The sequence below is a fragment of the Salvelinus namaycush genome, chromosome 32 (genome assembly GCF_016432855.1).
Source record: "Salvelinus namaycush isolate Seneca chromosome 32, SaNama_1.0, whole genome shotgun sequence".
NCBI classification, from domain to species: Eukaryota; Metazoa; Chordata; class Actinopteri; order Salmoniformes; family Salmonidae; genus Salvelinus; species Salvelinus namaycush.
This window is the reverse complement of record NC_052338.1, coordinates 27,453,159-27,480,279: the sequence shown is the minus strand read 5'-3', so window position 1 is coordinate 27,480,279 and position 27,121 is coordinate 27,453,159. Positions and strand designations below refer to the sequence as shown.

Here is a 27,121-nt window from a genome sequence, read left to right as displayed (position 1 = left end):
GATGAAATCCCAAATAAGACTCCACTGGAGAGGGCAGAGGAGCATCTAAATTCACTCTATGCAGCCCGGAGAGGCAAACTTGGAGTGTGTACACGCAAAATGAATGAAATAAAAGTCCTTCTTGTTGATGGAGGAAACATTGAAACTGTGAATGAGAGTCTTGAAGCATTTGATGCTGTTCTCAATGACTTTAAGAATGCTCATGAATCTGTGCTAGAGCTGGTCACAGAAGAGGAACAGGAACAGGAGAGCATTAACTATTATCAACCAAGAATGAGAACTTATGAACATTTCCTGAAAGAGGTGGAAATATGGAAAAAGGCTGAAGTTGAGCCACAAACGCTCATTGAACCACATGACAGCATTTCCAATGTGTCAAAAATATCAAGTAAAACTAAGTATTCTAAGACTGCTTCCTCAGTGTCCTCTGAACGCCTTAAAGCCGAGGCAGAACGAGCAGCTCTACTAGCTCGCCAAGCATCATTACAAGACAAGCATGCATTGGAACTGGAGAAAGCTCAACTGGAACAACAGAAAGCTCAACTGAATGTTAGGATGGAAAAAATGGCACTGGAAACGGACATAGCAGCATATAATGCAAAACTGAAGGTCCTGGAGAGTACTGAGTCAACTTCTCAATCCCATTCTGTGGCAGCCCATTTACTAAGCCAAGAAGATGGAATGAACTCTTATTTTGAGAAACAGGAACCAGAGGTCTATGTGGAACCTGAACCATCACCTGTTGAGTTTGCTGCATTAGGTGCAGTTCCAAAGACCCCACTACAAAGAGTTTTACAACAACCGACCACAAAGCCATCAAACCCTATTCCGAAAACAGTCGTAAACCACACTCTTCAGCAGCCAACAGCAAGGTCTAGCAATCAACACAGAATCAACACTGCGGGTATCAGCCATAATACCAGCCATGATAACCTCTCTACTGTCATGCAAAGGCAGAATGAAATTGCTGACCTCCTTGTACTACAGCACAAACAGGCCACACTCCCTGTTAGGGAGATACCTATGTTTGACGGTGATCCTCTAAACTTTAGGCCATTCATGCGTGCATTTGAGCATGGTATAGAAGATAAGACAAGCAGTCACCAGGATAGGCTCTATTACCTGGAACAATACACCTCTGGTCAGCCCAAGGATCTGGTCCGTAGTTGTCTGCATATGGAAGCCAGAAGAGGCTATGCAGTAGCTAAGAGGTTGTTAAAGGAACACTTTGGCAATGAAATCAAAGTCACCACTGCTTACATGGAAAAGGCTTGGAACTGGACAAACATCAAACCCGATGATGGAAAGGGACTGGGTGGTTATGCACTCTATCTAAGAGGTTGCTGTAACGCTATGCAAGACCTACAGAACATGGAAGAGCTTAATCTTCCCTCCAACATAAAGCTGATCCTGTCAAAACTTCCCTACAAACTAAGGGAAAAATGGAGGTCTATGGCATGTGATATTTTAGAGAGAAGTCACCTGAGGGCCCAGTTCAGTGACCTGGTGACGTTCATGGAAAAACAGGCCAAAATACTGCAGGATCCGTTGTATGGAGATATTCAAGATCCCCTGTACAACAAAAGGTTTTTAAAACCCAAAACAGAAGCTGACTTTAAACAGCAGTTCAAGTCCAAGAGTAGGGGAAGCAGCTTTGCCACTACAGTAGCTGTAGTGGCAGATTGTGACTCTGAAAAACCTTTAAAAGAACAAACATTCAAAGTAAAGAGACCAGGCACCTACCCTTCTGATGCTCGCAGTATCTCATGTATATTTTGTGCTGGTGCGCATTTATTGGTCGACTGCCAACAGGTGAAGGCACAGCCACACGAATTCAAGGTCGAGTTTCTGAGATCAAAAGGCCTTTGTTTTGGCTGTTTGATGAGAGGACACTTAAGCAGAGAATGTAAAAGAAGGATGACCTGTCAGAGCTGTCAAAGAAAGCACCCCACTATCCTGCACATTGAGGGAAGAGAGAGATTTAGATCTCAAAAGGCAGATATGAGTGGTGTAGCAGTAAAGCGGGAGGAGACTGTCAGCAGTGCTCTTGTTTCACTGGAAGCTGGTGAAGATACCGGGGCCGGTACAGATTGTGCACTTGCAATTGTGCCAGTTCAAGTAAAGGTGGCAAATGGAAGCAAGTCTGTGTTAACCTATGCGTTTCTCGATTCTGGTAGCTCAGCAACATTTTGTACGGAGAGACTCATGAGGCAGTTGCAAGCTAAAGGCAGTGCGACTGAAATTCTGCTACGCACAATGGGGCAGGAGAGTCCTACCAAGAGCTTTGAGATATCTGGATTAGAGATTGGCAATGTGGAAGGCGACACATTTCTTGCATTACCAAAGGTCTACACCCAACATAAGATCCCAGTGACAAGAGAGAACATTCCCACTCAGAAAGATCTCAAAAGGTGGCCATACCTGAAAGAGGTTCAGTTGAAGGAGATTGATGCCGACGTCGAACTTCTGATTGGCGTAAATGCTCCAAAGGCAATGGAACCCTGGCAAATCATAAATAGCCAAGGCAACGGACCGTATGCAGTGAAAACCCTCTTTGGATGGGTGATGAATGGTCCTCTCAACAGTTGTACCATGGCAGAAGAATCTGGGCATCCTACGGTGATGGCCAATCGTATCTCAATGGCCGACCTGGGGGTTCTTCTTGTAAATCAGTACAACCATGACTTCCCTGAGAGAGAGTATGAAGAGAAAAGTGAGATGTCAGCTGAGGATCGTAGGTTTATGGAGATCGTATCAAGCTCCATAACCCTCAAAGACCATCACTACTACTTACCGTTGCCCTTTCGCAACAAAGATGTAGTCCTGCCAAACAACCGTGACATGGCAAAGCAGCGGGCTCTAAATATTATCAGGAAGTTCAAGAAGGACAAAGGTTACGCTGCAGAGTACAAAGGCTTCATGGAAGAGATGATAACAAAAGGTTACGCCGAGAAGGTACCACAAGAACAGCTCCTCAGAGAGAAAGGCAAGGTATGGTACATACCACACCATGGCGTTCACCATAAGCGCAAAGGAACGATACGAGTGGTGTTTGACTGTTCATCATCCTATAAAGGTACATCTCTTAACAGTGAACTCCTTCAAGGCCCTGACCTGGCAAACACGCTTATAGGAGTCTTGCTAAGATTTCGGCAAGAGCACATTGCCATGATGGCAGACATCGAAGGAATGTTCCATCAAGTACGTGTCCATAAAGATGACTTAGACTTCCTGCGATTCCTATGGTGGCCGGATGGTGATACTAACAAAAGATTGGAGGAGTACAGAATGACAGTACATCTTTTCGGTGCTATATCCTCTCCAAGTTGTGCAAACTTTGCACTGCGAAAGACTGCAGAAGACAACTGTGAGAGGTACGATGAAGAGGTGATTCAAACAGTCAAGTCCAACTTCTATGTTGATGACTGCCTCAAGTCAGTGGCCACAGAAGAACAAGCCATAGCTCTCACAAGAAACCTCAGGGATGTGTGCTCTCAAGGTGGGTTCAAATTGACCAAGTGGGTCAGCAACAGCCGCACTGTACTAGCTTCTATCCCTGATGAACACAAAGCCAAGCAGATAAAAGAACTGGACCTGGACAGAGAAAAGCTGCCTGTTGAAAGAGCATTTGGAATCCGATGGAACATTGAAAGGGATGTGTTTACCTTCCAGGTCACTGTCAAGAACAGACCCCTTACAAGAAGAGGTATTCTCTCAACTGTCAGCTCTCTATTTATGATCCATTAGGTTTCCTCGCCCCATTCGTATTAAAGGCAAAGCAAATTCTTCAAGTGCTCTGCAAGCTAAAGTGTGGATGGGACGAAGTCATCCCTGAAGAACACTCTATTTCATGGAAGAGATGGCTCTCAGAGCTGGACCAGCTCTCCAGATTCCAGATCAACAGGTGTATGATGCCTGAGAACTTTGGTCAAATCAAGACCGCACAGCTGCATCACTTCGGTGATGCAAGTGAACAAGGTTATGGCACGGCAAGCTACCTTAGGTTCACAAACGTTATGGAAAAGGTCCACATCGCATTCATACTGGGGAAATCAAGGGTGACTCCACTCAAGCAGATGACGATCCCCAGACTGGAACTTGCTGCAGCAATATTGGCAGTACGAGTGGACAGGATGTTAAGGTTGGAGCTCCAGATTGAACTTGAGGAGTCAGCTTTCTGGACAGACAGCCAGTCGGTGCTAAAATACATCCGCAACGATACCAAGAGATTCCATACTTTTGTGGCTAATAGGGTTGCTATGATCCGTGACCTATCGAAAGCAAAACAGTGGAGGTATTTAAACTCCAAACACAACCCAGCCGATGATGCCTCAAGAGGATTACATGTTGAAACTTTCCTGAACTCAAAGAGATGGCGCAAAGGACCAGAATTCCTGGAGAAAACAGAAACACAATGGCCGAAAGTCCCCGAGGAGCTTGGCTCCATCCCTCCAGATGATCCAGAGGTGAGAAAAGACGTCATCGTAAACAGTACATGTGTGGAAGAAAAGAGTCCGACCAGCAAACTGATTGAGTACTATTCAACATGGAACAGCTTGAAGAAAGCAGTTGCCTGGATGCTGAAACTGAAGAGACTTCTACTACAGTTAAGCCAGAAAAGGAAAGTTCTCACCCAAACTGATCCAGGATCAGATCAGAGTCTGACAAACTCACTGAAGGAACAAATTGACAAGTTCAAACTGACGTTTGGAAAAGAAAGTCTGTCTGTAGATGACCTAGATGAAGCAGAAAAGGTCATCATTCGATTTGAGCAACGACAGCACTTTAAACAAGAAATTGCACTAGTTGTAAAAGGAAAACAATGTGCCAAGAGAAGCGGCTCAATCTGTAAGCTTGATCCAATTGTTGACAATGGCATTCTGAGAGTAGGAGGAAGGTTAAGCAAAGCTGCTATGCCTACGGAACTAAAGAATCCTATGATCCTGCCCAAAGACTCCTACATCTCCAGACTGATCTTACTCCACATCCATGAGCAGGTTGGCCACTCTGGGCGAGGTCACATGCTTTCTAGACTTCGCCAGCGATATTGGATACCCTGTGCCAACTCCTTACCAAGGAAGATCCTTAAGAGCTGTGTCTTCTGCAGGCGGATGCAAGCTAGAGCTGGGGAACAGAAGATGGCTGACCTTCCACAAGATCGGGTAGCACCTGATTTGCCGCCTTTCACCCATGTGGGCATAGATTACTTCGGCCCCATAGAGGTGAAGCGAGGCCGCGTTCATGTGAAGCGGTATGGTGTGATCTTTACTTGCCTTGTGAGTCGAGCTGTCCATCTAGAAGTTGCTAGTTATCTGGATACTGATTCCTGCATCAATGCCCTGCGCAGGTTCATCTGTCGAAGGGGCCCAGTAACAAGTATCAGAACAGACAATGGCACCAACTTTGTTGGAACACACAGAGAGCTAGGAGAAGCTCTGAAAGAGCTGGATCACAACAAGATTCAAAATAAATTACTGAAGGAAGGAGTGACATGGTCATTCAACCCTCCCTTTGGAGCCCACCATGGGGGGGTATGGGAGAGGTTGATCCGACTGGTGAAAAAGATCCTCTTCAGTCCTTAAAGAGCAAGTACTGGATGATGAGGCTTTGCAGACAGCCTTGTGTGAAGTTGAGGCGATTATGAATGACAGACCAATCACTACTGTAACAAATGACCCTAACGATCTAGAACCCCTGACTCCGAACCATCTGCTTCATCTGAAAGCAAAGCCAGTCCTGCCACCAGGACTATTCCAGAGAAGTGACCTATACTCACGAAGGAGATGGAAGCAAGTACAATATATCACTGACCTCTTCTGGAAGAGATGGATCAGGGAGTATCTTCCACTTATGCAGGAGCGGAACAAGTGGAACAAAACTAAGAGAAACTTCAGTCCTGGTGACCTTGTGGTCATCGTCGATGACACCGCCCCAAGGAACTCTTGGCTAATGGGGCGTGTGGTGAAGGCTTTGCCAGGGGCCAAAGGTCTTGTCCGGAGCGTCATGGTTAAGACTAAGACCAATATCTTAGAGACCTATCAATAAACTCTGTCTGCTCCTTGAGGCGACGAAGTGAGACACACACACACACACACACACACACACACACAGTGCTCCATCTTTGAATCACGTGCACCTCTGATTCGTTGATGTCGTACTCTTACATTCTTTGATGTCATACATTTTTTGGACGTCAAACTCTTGACATTTTTTGGAAGTTGAACACCTTTACACTTCAACTCAGACTGAGATCTATGGACTATTTTCCTATATGGCACCTTGTATATTTGTATATAGCTATGAACTGTAATGGTGCTCTGGTATAGAATGTTTTTGTATTGGCTCTACGTTTGAATATTAAGTAATTGTTGTGCATTCAGTGCAGTCAACAATTAGGGGCCGGTATGTTAGAGCCGATTTGGGCATATTTGTATATAAGACTGAACATACTGAGCTCCATGTACATTTGTGTAAATATATTAAATATTAATGTATATGATGAAATATTAGGTATGTACCTTTATGATTTATTTACCTGATTGAGATATATTCATTTGTTATTAGTGTAACTCAGTTTTTGGCCCCCCCTCTTGCCCATTCATTGTACTGTGTTAATTGTGTTAGTATAAAGGCAGGAAGTTGGGCCTTCGGGGGGAGGAGTCCTTGCTAGATGCGGGAGCGGTATAGTTTTTTGACCATATAGACATACAGACATACATACAGAAATACAGACAGACAGACAGGTCATATTATATTATGTATTTGCATTTCAAGTAATCTCTGCTTTAAGTTGATTGGAGAATACCTTTTTGTTAGATAAGAAGAATAAACATTTTTTGTTGCACCATATCCCTGGATCTCATTGAATGTTTGGCCGTTTGGAAACGTTGAGTGTGGACTGTATGCGTCCGAAACAACCCCGCTTCAGGCTTGGGCAGTGGCTATGGTAAAGAGGAAAGGAAGCCACTACAACTCTCCTTCTGTGGCCTCCAACTGCTCTTAAATGCAAGTAAAAATAAATGCATGCTCTTCAACCGATCCCTGCCCGCCCGCCCAGCATCACTACTCTGGACGGTTCTGACTTAGAATATGTGGACAACTACAAATACCTAGGTGTCTGGTTAGACTGTAAACTCTCCTTCCAGACTCACATCAAACATCTCCAATCAAAAATTCAACCTAGAATCGGCTTCCTATTTCGCAACAAAGCATCCTTCACTCATGCTGCCAAACATACCCTCGTAAAACTGACCATCCTACCGATCCTCAACTTCGGCGATGTCATTTACAAAATAGCCTCCAACACTCTACTCAACAAATTGGATGCAGTCTATCACAGTGCCATCTGTTTTGTCACCAAAGCCCCGTATACTACCCACCACTGAGACCTGTATGATCTCGTTGGCTGGCCCTCGCTTCATACTTGTCGCCAAACCCACTGGCTCCAGGTCATCTACAAGTCTCTGCTAGGTAAAACCCTGCCTTATCTCAGCTCACTGGTCACCATAGCAGCACCTACCCGTAGCACGCGCTCCAGCAGGTATATCTCACTGGTCACCCCCAAAGCCAATTCTTCCTTTGGCCGCCTCTCCTTCCAGTTCTCTGCTGCCAATGACTGGAACAAACTGCAAAAATCTCTGAAGCTGGAGACTCTTACCTCCCTCACTAGCTTTAAGCCCCAGCTGTCAGAGCAGCTCACAGATCACTGCACATGTACATAGTTCATCTGTAAATAGCCCATCCAATCTACCTCATCCCATACTGTATTTATTTGTTTATCTTGCTCCTTTGCACCCCAGTATCTCAACTTGCACATTCATCTTCTGCACATCCTACCATTCCAATGTTTAATTGCTATATTGTAATTACTTTGCCACCGTGGCCTAAAGGTAAAGGTGAAATAAAATAAATAACTGTTGGAGAGTTATGCCATACTAAAGGGTATCCATGCAGTGTTAGTGTAATAATCTGTTGCCACGACTGCTGTAGCTGAGGTGTAGTGTAGTCTGATATCTAGGCTCAGTGGTTGGTTACCTCCCAAATGGCAACCTAATCCATATAAGTGTACTGTATTTGACCAGAGCCCTATGGGCACTGGCCAAAAGTAGTGCACTAAACGGGAATTAGGGTGCCACTTGGGGGTGCAATTCCACAGTAACGGAATTGAGGTTTGACTTTAAAATGTGTTTTCAAAGTTGAACAATTTACCAAAACTAATTTAGTGGAAGAACTGCGTAGATGCAAACTTTGGCAACGGGATCACGGTAAAATCTCCCTCTGATATTTAACTCTGTAATTCTGTTAAATATCTGCTCTAAATGAAGATTGAAAGATGAATGGGCTGTCAGCTGTGACATGGCACCTTGAGATTTGAACTACAGTAAGTGAAGTGGAATTACACCCGATAATGGAATTACATCGTGGATCCCTGATCTGTACTACACAGAAATGCATAATTATGGATATTTGTCATTCTCCTCATGTTTACATGTTTGGACAGCACAATACAGTGTAGTACAATAGAGTAGGGTAGAGTACAATATACTATACAATACAATTGTACAATACAATTGCACTATACAATTGTACTATACAATATACTATACTAGAATGTACTGTACTGTGCTGTCCAAACTTGTGAAACATACGTCTATTATAGGTTCAGATTTGTTCCAGTCCGTCTGATAACATCAAGGCCAGGGTGGACTGACCAAATTTCAACGTACATGGACATCCGGTGTCTGTCGGTGCTCAGTGGTAAATGGGAAGAAAGAGTGTCAATAAGAGCTGGGAGAGATGGTATGAACTGGACAGTGAGGCAGAGCGAGGGAGGGGTTTTCCACAAATTACCAGTTTTAATCACTATAATTCAAAGAATGTTTATCAGTAAAATCACTAACTAATTGGTAGGTCTACCATTACTTGTTAGTTCTGTGAACTTTAATTACAGTGCCTTGCAAAAGTATTCATCCCCCTTGGTGTTTTTTCCTGTTTTTGTTACATTACAACCTATAATGTAAATGGGATTTTTATTTGGATTTCATGTAATGGACATACACAAAATAGTCCAAATTGGTTAAGTGAAATGAAAAAAAATAACTCGTTTAAAAATATATATATATGCATGCACCACTTTTCCGTAAAAAAAAAAATATATATAAAAATGGAAAAGTGGTGCGTGCATATGTATTCACCCTCTTTGCTATGAAGCCCCTAAATAAGATCTGGTAGAACCAATTACCTTCAGAAGTCACATAATTAGTTAGATTGCACACAGGTGGACTAAGTGTCACATGATCTGTCACATGATCTCAATATATATACACCTGTTCTGAAAGGCTCCAGAGTCTGCAACACCACTAAGCAAGGGGCACCACCAAGCAAGTGGCACCATGAAGACCAAGGAGCTCTCCAAACAGGGACAAAGGTCAGGGACAAAGTTGTGGCGGTACAGATCAGGGTTGGGTTCTAAAAAAAAAAATATCCAAAACTTTGAACATCCCACATAGCACCATTTTAAATCCATTATAAAAAAATAAAGAATATGGCACCACAACAAACCTGCCAAGAGAGGGCTGCCCACCAAAACTCACGGACCAGGCAAGGAGGGCATTATTCAGAGAGGCAACAAAGAGACCAGAGATAACCCTGAAGGAGCTGCAAAGCTCCACAGCGGAGATTGGAGTATGTGTCCATAGGACCACTTTAAGCCGTACACTCCACAGAGCTGGGCTTTACGGAAGAGTGGCCAGAAAAAAGCCATTGCTTAAAGAAAAAAATAAGCAAACACGTTTGGCGTTCGCCAAAAGGCATGTGGGAAACTCCCCAAACATATGGAAGAAGGTACTCTGGTCAAATATAGGTTTTTGGCCATCAAGGAAAACACTATGTCTGGCGAAAACCCAACACCTCTCATCACCCCGAGAATACCATCCCCACAGTGAAGCATGGTGGTGGCAGCATCATGCTGTGGGGATGTTTTTCATCGGCAGGGACTTTGAAACTGGTCAGAATTGAAGGAGCTGGAGCAGTTTTGCCTTGAAGAATGGGCAAAAGTCCCGGTGGCTAGATCTGCCAAGCTTATAGAGACACCCCAAGTGACTTGCAGCTGTAATTGCTGCAAAAAAGTGGCTCTACAAAGTATTGACTTTGGGGGGGTGAATATTTATGCACGCTCAAGTTTTAATTGTTTTGGTATTATTCCTTGTTTCCTTCACACACAAAAACATTTTGCATCTTCAGTGGTAGGCATGTTGTGTAAATCAAATGATACAACCCCCCAAAAAATCTATTTTAATTCCAGGTTGTAAGGCAACAAAATAGGAAAAATGCTAAGAGGGGTGAATACTTTCGCAAGCCACTGTATCCTCCCTCCCTCCACGAGGGAGAAAAATTAGAAAATATATTAAAGATAATATTGCACAAGGCAATATTTCTTACATTTACAGAAGGTTAACAATTTCTACAAAATGTTATTGTGTTGATGTAGTTCTGATACCTTTTTTAAGACTTTTTCTGATAGATGTTTTCTAAGATCCCCTTTCCATCTGTTTTATCCTGAAATCAAAGCCTTTACTTCTGCCTAAAATGGAAAATGTTTGAAAAATGTATCCTTGCCTCCATTTCCCCAAATTATAGACTCTTACAATAGCTTTCATTTGACACCCAATTAGACATGCTCCTATGAACTTCCCATGTTGGTGATCATGGGTCCGTTTCCATGGAAATACTCAGTGGTTGGAGTGTTGTGTCCCAGCGAACATTCCTTCCTGCTGATGACTCATGTCCTGGGCATGGCTCTGACTCTTGAGAGAGGCCTATGGGGAACCAGACAGTGTGTGCACACACACACTAACAGACAAACCACCACCACACACACACACACACAAACAATAGAGCCTTTGGTTGAACTAGACAGCACATTGGAAAAACACAGACACATGCATTCTATCCATAAGGAACTGTGTAAATTTCCACAGTATCACCCAAAGCATATTCACCCAAAGCATTTCCATGTTTAGGGAGTGGGTCTATAACACACACACCAGGTTTGGGCATGCCACAGCCTGGATGGAGAAGAGAGGAATGTGTGGCAGTGAGAATGTGGGCAGATTTGTTCACTTCTTATTAACCATTGACACGCTGTGTACATCCTGATTATCAACATGTTTCTCATACTGTACCTCACTAAGAATGTTGATCTACAGTGCCTTCAGAAGTGTTCATACCCCTTGACATATTCTATTTTGTCATACAGCGTGAATTCAACATTTTCTTACCCATTTAGACACAATACCCCATAATGACAAACTGAAAACATGTTTTTATAAATTTTGCTAATCTATTTACAAAGAAATACAGAAATATTGAATTTACATAAGTATTCATAACCCTGAGTCAATACATGTTACATTCACCTTTGGCAGTGATCACAGCTTTGAGTCTTTTTGGGTAAGGCTCTAAGAGCTTTCCCCACCTCGATTGTACAATTCTTCAAGCTTTGTCAAGTTGGTTGTTGATCATGGCTTGACAGCCATTTAAGTCTTGCCACAGACTTAATAAGTCAAAACTGTAGCTAGGCCACTCAGGAACATTCAATGTCGTCTTGGTAAGCAACTCCATTATATATTTGGCCTTGTGTTTTAGCTTATTGTCCTGCTGAAAGATGAATTTGGGATATTTGTGTTCTGTACAGGCTTCATCCTTTTCACTCTGTCATTTAGCTTAGTATTGTGTAGTAACTACAGTTGTTTATCCATCCACAGTTTTCTCCTGTCACAGCCATTAAACTAACTGTTTTAAAGTCACCATTGGCCTCATGGTGAAATCACTGAGCAGTTCCCTTCCTCTCCGGCAACTGAGTTAGGAAAGACACCTCTATCTTTGTAGTGACTGGGTGTATTGATACACCATCCAAAGTGTAATTAATAACTTCACTATGCTCAAAGGGACAATCACTGTGGGCTTTTTTTTTTTTACCCCGTTACCAATAGGGGCCCTTTGAGGCATTGGAAAACCTCCCTGGTCTTTGTGGTTGAATCTATGTTTAAAATTCACTGCTCAACTGAGGGACCTTACAATGATATGTATGTGTGGGATACAGAGATGAGGTAGTCATAAAAAAATGTTTTTAACCATTATTGTTGCACACAGTGAATCCATACAACTTATGTGACTTGTTATGCAAATATATACTCAACTTATTTAGGTTTGCCATAACAAAGGGGTTGAATACTTATTGATTTAAAGACCTTTCAGCTTTACATTTTTTTATTAATTTGTAAAAATGTCAAACATAATTCATTTTTGACATTTATGGGGTATTGTGTGTAGGCCACTTACACACCAAACTCAATTTAATTCATTTTTTAATTCAAGCTGTAACACAACAACATGTGGAATGAGTCCAGAGTGACTTCAGAAGGTTTTCACCCATCCTCATTAGTATTTATTACTGTACAGAAGGTTTTCACCCATCCTCATTAGTATTTATTACTGTACAGAAGGTTTTCACCCATCCTCATTAGTATTTATTACTGTACAGAAGGTTTTCACCCATCCTCATTAGTATTTATTACTGTACAGAAGGTTTTCACCCATCCTCATTAGTATTTATTACTGTACAGAAGGTTTTCACCCATCCTCATTAGTATTTATTACTGTACAGAAGGTTTTCACCCATCATTAGTATTTATTACTGTACAGAAGGTTTTCACCCATCCTCAGTATTTATTACTGTACAGAAGGTTTTCACCCATCCTCATTAGTATTTATTACTGTACAGAAGGTTTTCACCCATCCTCATTAGTATTTATTACTGTACAGAAGGTTTTCACCCATCCTCATTAGTATTTATTACTGTACAGAAGGTTTTCACCCATCCTCATTAGTATTTATTACTGTACAGAAGGTTTTCACCCATCCTCATTAGTATTTATTACTGTACAGAAGGTTTTCACCCATCCTCATTAGTATTTATTACTGTACAGAAGGTTTTCACCCATCCTCATTAGTATTTATTACTGTACACCACAGCAAAACATTATGCAATGTGAAAACAAGTGTTTCTTATTTAACCTTTATTTAACTAGGCAAGTCAGTTAAGAACAAATTCTTATTTACAATGACGGCCTACCCGGGAACAGTGGGTTAACTGCCTTGTTCAGGGGCAGAACGACAGATTTTTACCTTGTCGGCTCAGGGACTCAATCTAGCAACCTTTTGGTTACTGGCCCAATGCTCTAACCACTAGGCTACCTGCCGCCCCGTTGTTGTTAAACAAGTTCAGGCAGTCCCTCCCCATTTTGGTCCGTTCTCTTCCGTTTGGTGCAGTAAATTACGACCCAGGTGTTTGCAGTGCTGTAATCGAAGCCAAGGTAATGTCTACATAGGTTTTGGCCTGGTGCCTTGCGAATTCAATGTCCACATTCTAGAACATTGCTCTACTACTATGTGCTGCTAGCAACTAACGTTTCCTGTCTCCAAATTCACAGAATGTGGACATTTTATTCATCACAATACTGTTTATGCTACTAGCAACTGCAATACAGCAGAATTCCGTGTCTCTACCAGTGTTTGTGAGTATTAGCATGTGTAGCTACTGGTTAATCTAGTCCTCTGCTGAGATTTGAAGACTGGGACTGATTGTATAACCCTGACTCACTTGTGAACTCTGCTGATCAGCACGGTAGCTGTGACTTTGACTGGCCTGGGAGTCATGTGGGTTTGACTGGGCTGCTGCCACTGGTTCAATGCACTACACCATAGTTCATATATAGACGTTGGCATTTCCCCATACACAGGGTGTATGCTGCTGGAAGTGTGTGTGTGTGTCAGAGAGCTCATGCAAACATAAAGAACACCTGATGATCTCGTGCCTAACCTAAAAGCGCACCTAGTTTTGAGGACGTAGGATACTTTGTCTGTTCTCTCAGAGAAGTCACGTCTCTTTGTTCTGCTGCTTCACTAAAGCAACCCTACAGTGGTATGTGGCTTTCATTTCTCTCAGCTCATGTTTGTCTCAACATGCTGGAAATGAAGTAATAATGTTCTGTTAATCACTGCGTCTCTCTCTTCCTATTCAACAGTGGTTATTCATGATGACGCCCTCTTGAGGTCGGTGTGTTAGGTGTTGGTCCTGTTGACCCCATTGTGACCTTGGTGGTTTCCGCTGAGACTAGACAATCGTAAGCAGAACTGTCAAGTCACAGAAAGATGACATCAACATCCCCCTCCCACAGCGACAGCAGCAGCGGCTCGTCCAAACATGGCAGCCATCAGGTAGGTGTGTGTGTGTGTGTCTACACGCGTATCTCTGTGTGTGTGTGTGTGCGCGCGTGCGTGTATCTCGTGTGTGTGCGCGCGTGCGTGTATCTCGTGTGTGTGCGCGTGCGTGTATCTCGTGTGTGTGCGCGCGTGCGTGTATCTCGTGTGTGTGCGCGTGTATCTCGTGTGTGTGCGCACGTATCTCGTGTGTGTGCGCACGTATCTCGTGTGTGTGTGCGCACGTATCTCGTGTGTGTGTGCGCACGTATCTCGTGTGTGTGTGCGCACGTATCTCGTGTGTGTGTGCGCACGTATCTCGTGTGTGTGTGCGCACGTATCTCGTGTGTGTGTGCGCACGTATCTCGTGTGTGTGTGCGCACGTATCTCGTGTGTGTGTGCGCACGTATCTCGTGTGTGTGTGCGCACGTATCTCGTGTGTGTGTGCGCACGTATCTCGTGTGTGTGTGCGCACGTATCTCGTGTGTGTGTGCGCACGTATCTCGTGTGTGTGTGCGCACGTATCTCGTGTGTGTGTGCGCACGTATCTCGTGTGTGCGCGTATCTTGTGTGTGTGTGTGTGTGTGTGCGCGTGTGTGGGTGTACGAGCGTATCTCTGTGTGTGTGTGTGCGCACGTATCTGTGTGTGTGTGCACGCGTATCTCTGTGTGCGTGCGCCTCTGCGTGTGCGTGCCTGTCTGAATGAACTCCGCTCTGTCTCAAATGTCTTGTGGCGACATTAACATTTTGATGCTTATCTTGACTGACCTAACGTCAGCTGAACTGAAATGAACTGGCTATGGCCTGACTGGAGGGCGCCTAGCAGCACTCCTAACCCTCCTTGCCTGGGTTAGAGGACACATTAAGGCAGAGATGCAGCCTCTCCTCCTCTCTTCATGTGGTTGAGTATGCGTGTAACCTGATGCGTCTCTGTCTACAGGACAGCTGGGAGATCATAGAGGGGCTGAAGGGTAACCCTGGCAACATCCAGGAGCCAGAGAAACAGGAGGGCTTCCTGCTCAAGAGGAGGAAATGGCCCATGAAGGGATGGCACAAGGTGGGTACAGCCTCCCTGACCTCTTTACCTCTTACTGCAGGTAAATCTCAAGTGTCTATCCTTGATTTCTTGCATCCTCTCTCCTCTCCTTCTCTACATGCATTGGAGGAGAAGGTCATAGGTTCTCTTCAGACCTTCTCCTCTTCTGAACTGAAGGATGTGCGGAGAGGACGTGAGGAATCAAGGAGGCACTTGGCTCTCTTGAACCGCTGAGTTACCTGAAGGGCACATGGAGATGTGAGGGGTGTTCTACCTGACACCTACATGGTGTTTATCTAAAGCTCTTATAAGACGCTTATGTAAAGTTGGAGGTGAAATTTGAATGGAGCATTTAAATGGATATCTTGTTCATGTATAAAGCTTTTGTCCACAACTGTAATATCTAAAGTGTGACGTTATTTCTTTGGCCCAAAGCAGATAATTAAAGTTTGAACGTGACAGATGGATGGCTAAAACAGTTGATACTTTCTCTTGCTATCCAGAGATACTTCTTGTTGGAGAAAGGCATTCTGAAGTACTCAAAATGTAAAGCTGATGTAAGTGCCTATTCAAAAGTATCTGTTAAGCAGATGCAATACACACACACACACATTAACTCAATTGTGTGTGTGTGTGTGTGTGTCATTGAAGGAGCGAGTATTCGCTCATTTAGTTAGTCATACACACACACACACACACACACACACTGACCTTTTGCTTTTGTTTCCAGCTGAGGAAAGGCAAGCTGCATGGCTGCATTGATGTGGGGCTGTCTGTCATGTCAATCAAAAAGAAAACCAAGGCCATCGATCTGGACGCCAACAACAACATTTATCACCTCAAGGTTTCTCTCTCGTTTCTCTCTCTCTGTCTCTGTCTCTGTCTCTGTCTCTGTCTCTCTGTCTCTCTGTCTCTCTCTCTGTCTCTCTGTCTCTCTCTGTCTCTCTGTCTCTCTCTCTGTCTCTCTCTCTGTCTCTCTCTCTGTCTCTCTCATCTGTTTAAATGACATCACATCTCGCTGTCCAATAGGTGAAGTCTGAGAAGTCTCAGGAAGTGAAGTCACAGGAGTTGTTTGATGATTGGGTGTCGACGCTACGACATCACCGTGTCTTCCGTCAGAACGAGATCACCATGTACCCCCACGAGAGGCACCTGTTTCACCCCTCACACCTCTCGCCTAACCTCAACGACTCCATGAGACGGGTACGCTTGTCTTTAGACAGGGATATATGATACATTTTGTGCTTTCCCCCTAATGGTTTGAATTTTGGAGATGGTAAGCTGACCCTAGATCTGCGTCTAAGAGCAAACTCTTACTGACGCTTCTTGACTGACCAATCATAATTTCATTATTGTACTGTATAATGTATTTTATATGAATCACTGTATGTCTATGCATATTCAATTCATTGTCTCTCACCCTTCCTCTCGCTGTCTCCCTCCCCTGCTCTCTCTTTCTCAGCAGCACTCCAGTCTGGCTAAGCAGGCGTCAGTAGTCCAGCAGGCGAAGGTCAGTGCCTGGCTTCACTCCTCAGAAGACATGGACAGGTGTTGCAGAGGTAGGGAGATCAAACATCTCACCTGTCTGAGTCGTCATACCTTTCCTGATGGATCTCACCTTACTTAAGTTCTCTGTATCGACTCGCTCTCACCTTCTCTAATTAATATCCCTCACCTTCTCTAATTCATATCCCTCATTGTTCTGGCAGACTTGGAGGACTGTGAGTCTTACCTGTTGGAACTCAACCTGCTGCTGAAGAGTATGGAGGTTTTCCACCGCACTTCCTCTGCCCCTGCCATCAGCCTCATGGTAACACAACCTTTCCTCTGCCCCCGCCATCAGCCTCATGGTAACACAACCTTTCCTCTGCCCCCGCCATCAGCCTCATGGTAACACAACCTTTCCTCTGCCCCGCCATCAGCCTCATGGTAACACAACCTTTCCTCTGCCCCCGCCATCAGCCTCATGGTAACACAACCTTTCCTCTGCCCCCGCCATCAGCCTCATGGTAACACAACCTTTCCTCTGCCCCCGCCATCAGCCTCATGGTAACACAACCTTTCCTCTGCCCCCGCCATCAGCCTCATGGTAACACAACCTTTCCTCTGCCCCCGCCATCAGCCTCATGGTAACACAACCTTTGCCCTTTAACCTCGATCCTAACCTTGACCCAGTACACATACTGTACTCAGCCCCTTTAACCTTCACTACACTTACTCTGACCCTGCTATGAGTACACGGTAGGTATGCACACAACCCCTAGACTTTAACCCTAACCTCTCCACTTCCACTGGGACACCAGGCCTCAACATATGACATTCCCAAGAAGGAGAAGAGGGGTCCCAGGAAGTGGCGTTCAAAAAATTACACCAAAGATGCCCCGGCCACGCTACAGGTACACACTGTTTTACGTTCTCTCAAAGCAACAGCTGCTACCATTCCATGTCAACTTTTACCTGTGCTAAATCCTACAGCCACTTGATAGTGTTGCATTGACTAAAGACTACTAGAAGAATAGTTCTGTGTGACACCCAATACATCCCCCACCTGTAGTTGTCTTTAACCCTGAGATCTCTCCTTCCACCAGGTTCCTGGCTGTGGCTCACCGCCTGCCTCTCCTCATCTCCATACCTCCCACCCAAACCTCTCTACTGCTGAAGCCAACACCTCCTTCCTGGAAACCCCAGACTCACCTACTGATGCCAACCGCCTCCAGGAAGACTTCTGCAGGCTGGCGAACAACAGTGAGTCCCTGGTTTCAGGTCGGCCCACTGGGTCAAGTATAGGTATTTTACAGGCTGGGTATGATCATTAAAACACACTTTTTATTCTCGCTCTGTGTGTGTCTCCCGCGCTCTGTGTGTGTGTGTTTCCTGCGCTCTGTGTGTCTGTAGTTCACTCCACTCTGCGGTCAGCCTATAGTTCTCTATCAGCAGAGAGAGACAGAGTGAGACATGCTATTGACCTGAAGGCCCCTCCAGCGCAGGTCATGGGCCTCAAGACCGGCTATGGCTCGGTGAGTTGGGTGTGTGAGAGAGAGCGAGTGTGTGTGCATGTGCTGTGTTCCACAATACTGCACATGTCAAGTTGATTTCAGGAGATTGTTTACATACCAAACATGACATTGGGACTGATCTGAACCTCTGCTGCCAATCAACCTCTTCTACCAATCAGGGTCTCCCAGATGGATCCCGCCAACTTGTCCACCAGGCGTCCAATGAGTCCATGTCGGAGTTCTTTGACGCTCAGGAGTACCAGCTGACCTCCAGCTCCTCTGAGAATGAGGTGAGCCTAAAGGTCAGATTACCCAACCCTAACCATTAGGGAGATAAACAATGATCTGAACAGTCATTCATATCTTTTTTTCTCTGTTTGTCTCCAGGCTTCTGATGATGACTCGTATATCAGTGATGTCAGCGACAGTGTTTCCATGGACACCGGCTACAGCAACGAGGGAGGAAGTGAGAGACATGACTCTGGTATGCCGTGCGGGTGCATAGGCCAGCATATGAGTATTTCTATGACAAGCATACAATTTGTACGAGTGAGCAAATGTTTGCTACCTCCATTTTAAGCACCCCCCCCCCCCCCCCCCCCTCAGCAGGCTCAGGAGGAAGTGGTGTTCAGGTGGCCCGCAGGCGGACTACCCTCCCCTCCCCCCAACCCAGCAGCAGCAGTGTCAGTCTATGGAACATCCTCAAGAACAACATAGGGAAGGACCTGTCCAAGGTAGCCATGCCTGTTCATCTCAACGAGCCTCTCAACACACTGCAGAGGCTGTGTGAGGAGGTGGAGTACTCTGAGCTGCTGGATACAGCGAACCACACACAGGACCCGTACCAGAGAATGGTGAGGGTATAGGATGCAGGTACACACACACACACACACACACACAATTCCTAGCAATGCATGGTAAGAGAATTTGGACATACTCACACCATGATTCTTATGATGCATTGTGGGAACCCACACACACAACCTCTACCTACACATGGTAAGTAACACAGTCTCTGTCTCTGTGTGTGTGTGTCCTGTGCTGCAGGTGTATGTGGCAACATTTGCAGTGTCTGCATATGCCTCCAGTTACCACCGGGCAGGAAGTAAACCCTTTAACCCCGTCCTGGGAGAGACCTACGAGTGTGACAGACCTGACAAGGGCTTCAGGTTCATAGCAGAACAGGTAAACAGGAACTAAACCTACAGGAACAAGTTAACATCACTCACATACAATAAACCAAGAATCACTGGGCTGATTCATTTAGTGCATTCCAAATGACCCTCTCTTCCCATTTAGTGCACTAAATTTAACCAGGGCCCATAGTGCTCTGGTCATAACTAGTGCACTATATAGGGAAAAGGATACCATTTGGAACAGAACCGTTGCATATGATGACTGAAGACTCATAACATTGTCAGTCACATGTATTCACCAGTTGAACCCCCTGTCTGTCTTAGGTGAGCCATCACCCACCTGTGTCAGCGTGTCACTGTGACTCTCACAACTTCACTTTCTGGCAAGGTGAGCTTCTATGTTTTCAGTAAACATATCACCACCGTTTCCTTCTATTTGTGATTGTTATTGTGAGGGTTATCTGCGCCACTCACCTACTACCCCTGTCTATCGCTCTGTCCCCTGTCTATCGCTCTGTCCCCTGTCTATCGCTCTGTCCCCTGTCTATCGCTCTGTCCCCTGTCTATCGCTCTGTCCCCTGTCTATCGCTCTGTCCCCTGTCTATCGCTCTGTCCCCTGTCTATCGCTCTGTCCCATCTCTCTCAGATGTCCAGTGGAAGAATAAGTTCTGGGGGAAATCCATGGAGATTGTTCCCATGGGAACCACTCATGTGACCCTGCCAGGGTGAGTCTCTTTGATTTGATAGAATGTGTGCGTGTGAACGTCAGAGCTGCTTTCATATGAAATCGAGGTGTGTGACAGTTGTTTGTCATCCTCAGGTTTGGGGACCACTATGAGTGGAACAAGGTAACGTCCTGCATCCACAACATCCTGAGTGGCCAGCGATGGCTAGAACACTACGGAGAGATGTCAATCAAAAACACCAGCAGTGACGCCTGCCAGTGTACAGTGACCTTCGTCAAGGTGAGGAGATGGACTATACCATCCCAGTTACACGAAGGGTGCGTCCCAAAAGGCAACTTATGTCTTATACAGAGCACTACTACCCATAGGACTCTGACCAAAAGTAGTGCACTATATAGGGTGTTATTTAAAACAGCCTAACGCAATTCAATGTAAATTGGCCAACGCGTATGAAACCCTGGGCCAGTGTTTCCTAAACTCGGTCCTGGGACCAACGGGTGCACCTTTTTGGTTTTTGCCCTAGCACTACACAACTGATTCAAGTGATCAGCTCATCATCAAGCTTTGATCATTTGAATCGGCTGTGTAGGTTTAGGGCAAAAACTCAAACACACCGCTTAGGGTCCCCAGGACCGAATTGGGAAAACACTAGGTTTCTGAGGGTATTATCAGGTTTAACAGTGCCATCTGTTGGGGAACAGGAGGAACAACATCCTGGTGACCATTATCCTGGAAACCTTCAAAGTAACTAATGAGTGGTGGATGGATTCATGTATTATTTAGAATTCATCACATGATTGACAGTGTTTTATGGGTTTCCGATTTGTAACATCACATTTGTATTTGTTTTGCGTCATTAGTTTAATTAGTTTATTATTCATGTTTTGCATATTTAATCCACAGGCGAAATCGTGGAGCTCAACGGTGAACAAGATAGAGGGAGTGGTCACAGACAGTGGGGGGCGTGTCATCCACTCATTCTTTGGCAAATGGCATGAAGGCGTGTACCAAGGAGACACGCCCTCTGCCATCTGCATCTGGAGAGCAAGTGAGTGACTGGCTCTTAGGGCTGTCCGTCACAACTCACACACCCACATTCACAAACATATAGTGGCATTCCACGTAAATATTATAGCTTATTATCTTTACCTTGAAAATAGTTAAAAATATGAATTTTGTCATGTGTTTGTGTAGACCCCATGCCTGTGGACCAGGACCAGTACTATGGCTTCACTCAGTTTGGTGTGGAGCTGAATGAGCTTGATGCCGCCCTGAAGCCCCTCCTACCCCCCACAGACACACGCTTCCGTCTCGACCAGAGGTACGACACACCCCGGGATTCTCTCTTCCTCTCTCCGTCTTCTTCCTCCTCTCCTCTCTCCGTCTTCTTCCTATTTCTCCCTAATCCAGTATTCCTTCTTTCTCATACTTCCCTGTATTATATCACCCTTCTCATAGGATCCTTTTCACTCGAGTGTTTCTTTCTCTGTCTCTCTCTCTCTCCTTCTCTGTGTGTCTCTCTCTCTGTCTCAGGTGTTTGGAAGAAGGGAACATTGAGGGGGCTGAGGAGCAGAAACAGAGGATAGAGCTGCTCCAGAGAGAAAGGAGAAAAGTCCTGGAGGAGAACAACATGATGCACAAACCACTCTTCTTCAAGTACGCCACTGTGTGTGTGCCTGCCTTTCTGTCTGATTCCAGCAGACAAGGGAGTTCATTGTTCACACATTTAGCCACGAAGACAGAACAAGACTGTCTTAATTCTTAACTGCACAGTATCCTTTACAACAGTGGTTCCCAACATTTTTCGCTTACCCCTGAAGTACGCCCTCACGTGCATTTTACCAGTAAGCCTATCGTCTCATGAGTCTTCTCACGTACCCCGTGTGGATAGGCCAAGTACCCCTGGTTGGGAACCACTGCTATACAATATAGAAAAGGTCTGACGGAATGGCACCACTCTGTCTATATAACTTACCACATTGTCACAGGTCTGTCATGTGAATAACACTCCATTAGCCTCTGGGCTCCATTTTAACAAACCTAATGCAATGGTAAATCTAATTGGCTTACAAAAACTAAATAACATAATGTAGACCTGTCTTTGCTAAATACGTTAACTTGAACCCATTTGCAGTCCACGTTGTTCTAAGTCACTGCATGGCCTCAATAGCATTCACACTGACATAGGGGCTAGGCCTACTGTAAATTACATTCTATCTGAGCATGACAATAAGCAAGATTAAATTCATTATTTATAAGGCCTAAAAAGAGAAGGAATAATTTGAATCAAATTCTAAACACAACAACTTGTTTGAATAAAGCTTTGGTGATTAAGATTGATTTCCCAGCGGTCTCAGGAGCCAAACTCTTTATCAACAGTCTTGTCTACTTCACGGTTACGTTGGGCAGGACAAAAAAAGGCCTTCATTGAGAGGACAGGAGGCTATACTTGGTTTTTAACCAAATCAATTAAATGGGGGGGGGGAAACATTTCGTTTTTTATGTTTCTAATTACAAAGTATAAAGGCACCAAAATCACATTAGGCTACTCTTGTTCCATGTTCAAATGGGCAGTGTGTGTCACGGCTGGATAGGCTGTATCATAACCAACTGTGTTACCACTAAAACCAGCTTTTGGTTGGTCTTAAGTATCCTATCAGCACTGCCTGAAAATAGAAACTTGGATCATGTTTTTAAGGACACGCCGAAAATATTTCCACCCCTCCCATTTGAGCATTAAGCGAGCTGATGTTAGACAGGTAAATTGCCAAACTTGGCGTTAGGGCTGGGAAATGCCGGCGCGACAGTTTTTAAATGACGAAATTGCAAACCTAACGTGCGTCTGACACTAGCACCGCCTTAATTCCAGCCGAACATGGAGCCCCTCAGTGTCTGACTGGTCAAAACAACACCATTAAGTTGTTCTGTGTAGTCATGAGATCTCACTGTTTTACTTGAAGGTGTACTGAGGGTTAGGGTTGTACACTTACAGCCAGGTTATGCAGTATGTTTGGAATATGTGTTAAGTTTTATATATATATATATGTGACTGCTGTTTTTGTTTATTTAACAGGAAATCAAAAGATGACACGTGGCTGAGCTCTAATACATACTGGGAGCAGCGGAAGGACCCTGGGTTCAGCTGTAGAGAGGACTTCCCTGTGCTGTGGTGACCCTGTAACCCCACAGGAGTACAGATCTAGGGTCAGATTATCCTTGCCCACAACAGACACAGGATTTTCCAAAACGGGGATCTCCACCTCCACACCAAAATCGCCGTCTATCAAGCCGTCTGCATCACCACACTTCTTTACAGCTGTGAAGCCTGGGTCACTTTAGTCGCCACAACAAGCAGCTCAAGCGATTCCACAGAAGATGCCCGCAGCGCATCCTGGGACTCACCTGGTGCCACTGTGTCCTGTACAGAAATACTTGTTAAGACCAACTGTAAGAGTATGGAGGCCATGGTCACCCAACACCAACTGTAAGAGTATGGAGGCCATGGTCACCCAACATCAACTGTAAGAGTATGGAGGCCATGGTCACCCAACATCAACTGTAAGAGTATGGAGGCCATGGTCGCCCAACACCAACTGCAAGAGTATGGAGGCCATGGTCGCCCAACACCAACTGCAAGAGTATGGAGGCCATGGTCGCCCAACACCAACTGTAAGAGTATGGAGGCCATGGTCGCCCAACACCAACTGCGCTGGCTTGGGCATGTCATTAGAATATCTCGGGAGTGCTTGCCGTGGAAGATCCTGTATGGCCAGCTATATCTTGGCCGGTGGTCTGCAGGGGGGCAGCTAAACATGTGTCTGAAGAAGTGCAACATACCCACACATACCCACAGACATAGAGGATGCTGCTGCCGACCGTTCCACCTGGAGTCAGCTCGGGAGCGGTGTACAGAGGAGGAGAGGAGCTCCGGAGAGAGAGAACCATGCCTGCCCCCGCCAACACAGACATATGCCCCACCTGCAATAAAGTTTGGATCTCAGATTGGACTCTACACTCACTAAAGAATTCACCGTTAACTCAGAGGTGGAAGTCCTCATCGGATACGATGGACTACCATAAGCAAGCCCACAACAAACCTTAACCAATACAGTGAAACAACTGACCTTAGATCAGGACTCGGAGACATCACTAGAGTCAAAGCTCTGACCCGGTGACTGGGGACTGCTGAGTGTCAGGGTGACCAAGACCAAAAATTAGCTTCCTGTGTCTGTAGGTGGAGCTAAACTAGGGCTCGATCTCTTCAACCTAATACAGAGTTTTCACTTGATTCTTTGTTTAAAAGAAAAGAAAGCATCTTTAAAAAAAATTGTCATGACTTTAGTCTTTCCAGGGACAGGGTTCTCTTCTTTCAATTTTATCATTTTCTCTATGTATATTTTATACTGTCACTGTAGTTCGGATGCAGTCCAGCCACCAAAGTGCCTTAATATGGAATGCTGTTCTACTCACAATAACCTGCTGTAGATGATTATGCAAATCCTCACTCACTATTGGTGAGTTGGTGCTTCTGCGCACTTATGTCATTCTTAATGTGGTCTATATAGGAGATCACTGGTGGGGTGTTGAGGTGTGCATCCCAAATGGCAACCTAATATCTATATAGTGCTATTTATGGAATAGGGTGCACTTTATATGGAGTAGGGTGTCATGTGGGACACAGTCGAGGGTTGTATCTAGGGGGATTTAACTTGTTCTAAATGTCAAGCACTCTACTGTAAGAGTATGATTCTGTCCAATCACAATCCAGATTGTTTTAATACTCCTCAACCATTGGCTGACAGTACGTATGAGATAAGGCCTTATGGAACTTTGTAACACTGCGTGTTAAAGCCTGTATGTTGCCCGGTTATGATCAGTCATTACTGTAAAATAAGATGTATACTGTATATCAGTAAAGTACTATCTATGAAGATGAACAATAAACAGTGAGACTGTTATACTGTGTGTGTGTGTGTGTTGGATTGCAGAGGCTGGTGGGAGGAGCTATAGGAACGGAGTCAAACCTCTTTTCCATATGTTTGTGTTTGAGACCGTTCTATTGATCCCATTACAATGAGCCTCCTATAGCTCCTCCCACCAGCTGCCTCTGATTGGGTGTTCTAGTGAGGAGGGGGGGTGGGTGTGCGACCAAAGTGTTTGGGTGCATTCCAGCGGATCATCTTTGATGGTCACCGCCTTCCAAAGTGTGTTCCATTATGGGGATAAACCATGTGATCAAAAGTCTTGAAGTTTTGACTTCAGTCGACTGCATGTTTCTGCAATTGCCCTTCATCAAGTTAATCAGCCAGCGCCTGCATTGTGGGAGTCTGTATTGCCAACCAATCATTAGGGTGTTTTTGTTTGACCCACGAGAACGTGACCAAAGACATGACTGAAACCAGAACTAACTTTGCCGTGATTCATGTATACAGTAGATATGTACAAATGTGATATTTGAGGCTCTCACCAGTTGATAGTATAATGTACACACATGTACAGTTTCTGAATGTGTGATATGGGGGTTGGAGACATGTTGATTTCGACATTACAATGAAAAACGTAGAAACAATGGCAACACCGGCATGTTGGGCTGAACCTTGCTGTTGAAAAACCCCATCAGTGTCCGGCTTTCGTCTACAGTCTGTTGCCTTACCACTCAAACGAGCCCTTTTGTGTTTAGTGGGTGTGAGACAAAGTGTTTAGGGTCCATACTTGCTAACACAAGCAATCATTTACATTTAAATGGTTTCTCTGGCTCAAATCGTTGATTTACTTGCATGCGAGCGAATGCTAAATTGTAGCTGGTCCCATCAGATAACATTGCACATGTTAGCACTATGCTAACCTCACCAGGTGGCAGTGTTTTTTTTATTTCCTGGAACAAATTCTTCAGCAGCCTATCAAAGATCTTAGACTTTATATCCACCAACCAATGGCATTTATTAAATAGGTCAACCCTGGCCACCAGAGGGATATTTTACAAATTCAAGGTTAACTTTTTTTTCTCCATTCTGCCAATATTGCATTGATGCATCCTTGACTAGCCTACTACTAATGAGGGGTCACGAGTTCTAACGGGAAAATCAGTTTGAATGGTCGTCCAACTCGGAATTCCAAGTCAGGAACTCGAGCTTCTTTTTAGAGATCTTTCTAAGATCACTGATGTCATGATTTTGACCTGTTTTTTTTCAAGTTCCCAGTTGTCTTGAAAGCACCATGAGGTACACTACATGAGCAAAAGTATGGTGAAGCATGATTATCACTCCAGAGAACGCTTTTTCACTGCTCCAGAGTCCAATGGCGGCGAGCTTTACACCCCTCCAGCCAACGCTTGGCATTGCGTGAGGTGATCTTAGACTTGTGTGCGGCTGCTCGGCCATGGAAACCCATTTAATGAAGCTCCCAACTAACAGTTACTGTGCTGACGTTGATTCCAGAAGCAGTTTGTAACTCTGTTGTGTTGCAACTGAGGACAGACGATTTTTATGCGCTTCAGCACTCGGCGGGCCCGTTCTGTGCGCGTGTGTGGCCTGCCACTTTGCGGCTGAGCCTTTGTTGCTCCTAGATGTTACCACTTCACAATAACAGCACTTACAGTTGACCAGGGCAGAAATCTGACTTGTTGGAAAGGTGGCATCCTAGGATGGTGCCATGTTGAAAGTCATTGAGCTCTTCAGTAAGGCAATTCTCCTGAAAATGTCTATGGAAATTGCATGACTGTGCTAGATTTTATACACCTGTGGCTGAAATAGCTGAATCCACTCATTTGAAGTGGTGTCCACATACTTTTGTGTATATACAGTGCCTTCAGAATGTATTTAGTACCTTTTTTGTCTTTTAACATTTTGTTACGTTACAGCCTTATTCTAAAATTGATTACATTTTTCCTCATCAATCTTCACATAATGACAAAGTGAAAACAGTTTTTTTTTATTCATGTTTGCAAATGTATAATAAAAAAATGTAAAACAGAACTTATTTACATAAGTATTCATACCCTTTGCT

General features: G+C 44.6%; 1 protein-coding gene across 7 annotated transcripts in view; it reads left to right on the top strand.

Moving 5' to 3' along the window:
* Positions 1-23,656, top strand: part of LOC120027142 (oxysterol-binding protein-related protein 3-like) — a 38,281-nt gene extending 14,625 nt beyond the window's left edge. For 3 of the 7 annotated variants that reach the window (XM_038971996.1, XM_038971998.1, XM_038971997.1), the window contains 21 exons: positions 14,088-14,280; positions 15,203-15,319; positions 15,802-15,855; positions 16,029-16,142; positions 16,328-16,501; positions 16,761-16,857; positions 17,008-17,108; positions 17,602-17,694; positions 17,887-18,043; positions 18,194-18,315; positions 18,474-18,584; positions 18,682-18,778; positions 18,901-19,148; positions 19,342-19,479; positions 19,755-19,818; positions 20,077-20,155; positions 20,251-20,395; positions 21,020-21,164; positions 21,311-21,437; positions 21,650-21,772; positions 23,190-23,656. In XM_038971996.1, the coding sequence (XP_038827924.1) occupies positions 14,215-14,280; positions 15,203-15,319; positions 15,802-15,855; positions 16,029-16,142; positions 16,328-16,501; positions 16,761-16,857; positions 17,008-17,108; positions 17,602-17,694; positions 17,887-18,043; positions 18,194-18,315; positions 18,474-18,584; positions 18,682-18,778; positions 18,901-19,148; positions 19,342-19,479; positions 19,755-19,818; positions 20,077-20,155; positions 20,251-20,395; positions 21,020-21,164; positions 21,311-21,437; positions 21,650-21,772; positions 23,190-23,289 (2,472 nt within the window). In that variant the 5' untranslated portion in view covers positions 14,088-14,214 and the 3' untranslated portion in view covers positions 23,290-23,656. The remainder of the gene's footprint in view (positions 1-14,087; positions 14,281-15,202; positions 15,320-15,801; positions 15,856-16,028; positions 16,143-16,327; positions 16,502-16,760; positions 16,858-17,007; positions 17,109-17,601; positions 17,695-17,886; positions 18,044-18,193; positions 18,316-18,473; positions 18,585-18,681; positions 18,779-18,900; positions 19,149-19,341; positions 19,480-19,754; positions 19,819-20,076; positions 20,156-20,250; positions 20,396-21,019; positions 21,165-21,310; positions 21,438-21,649; positions 21,773-23,189) is intronic. The other 4 variants (XM_038972000.1, XM_038971999.1, XM_038972001.1 and 1 more) reach the window with 4 other exon arrangements.
* The last annotated feature ends 3,465 nt before the right edge of the window (positions 23,657-27,121 follow it).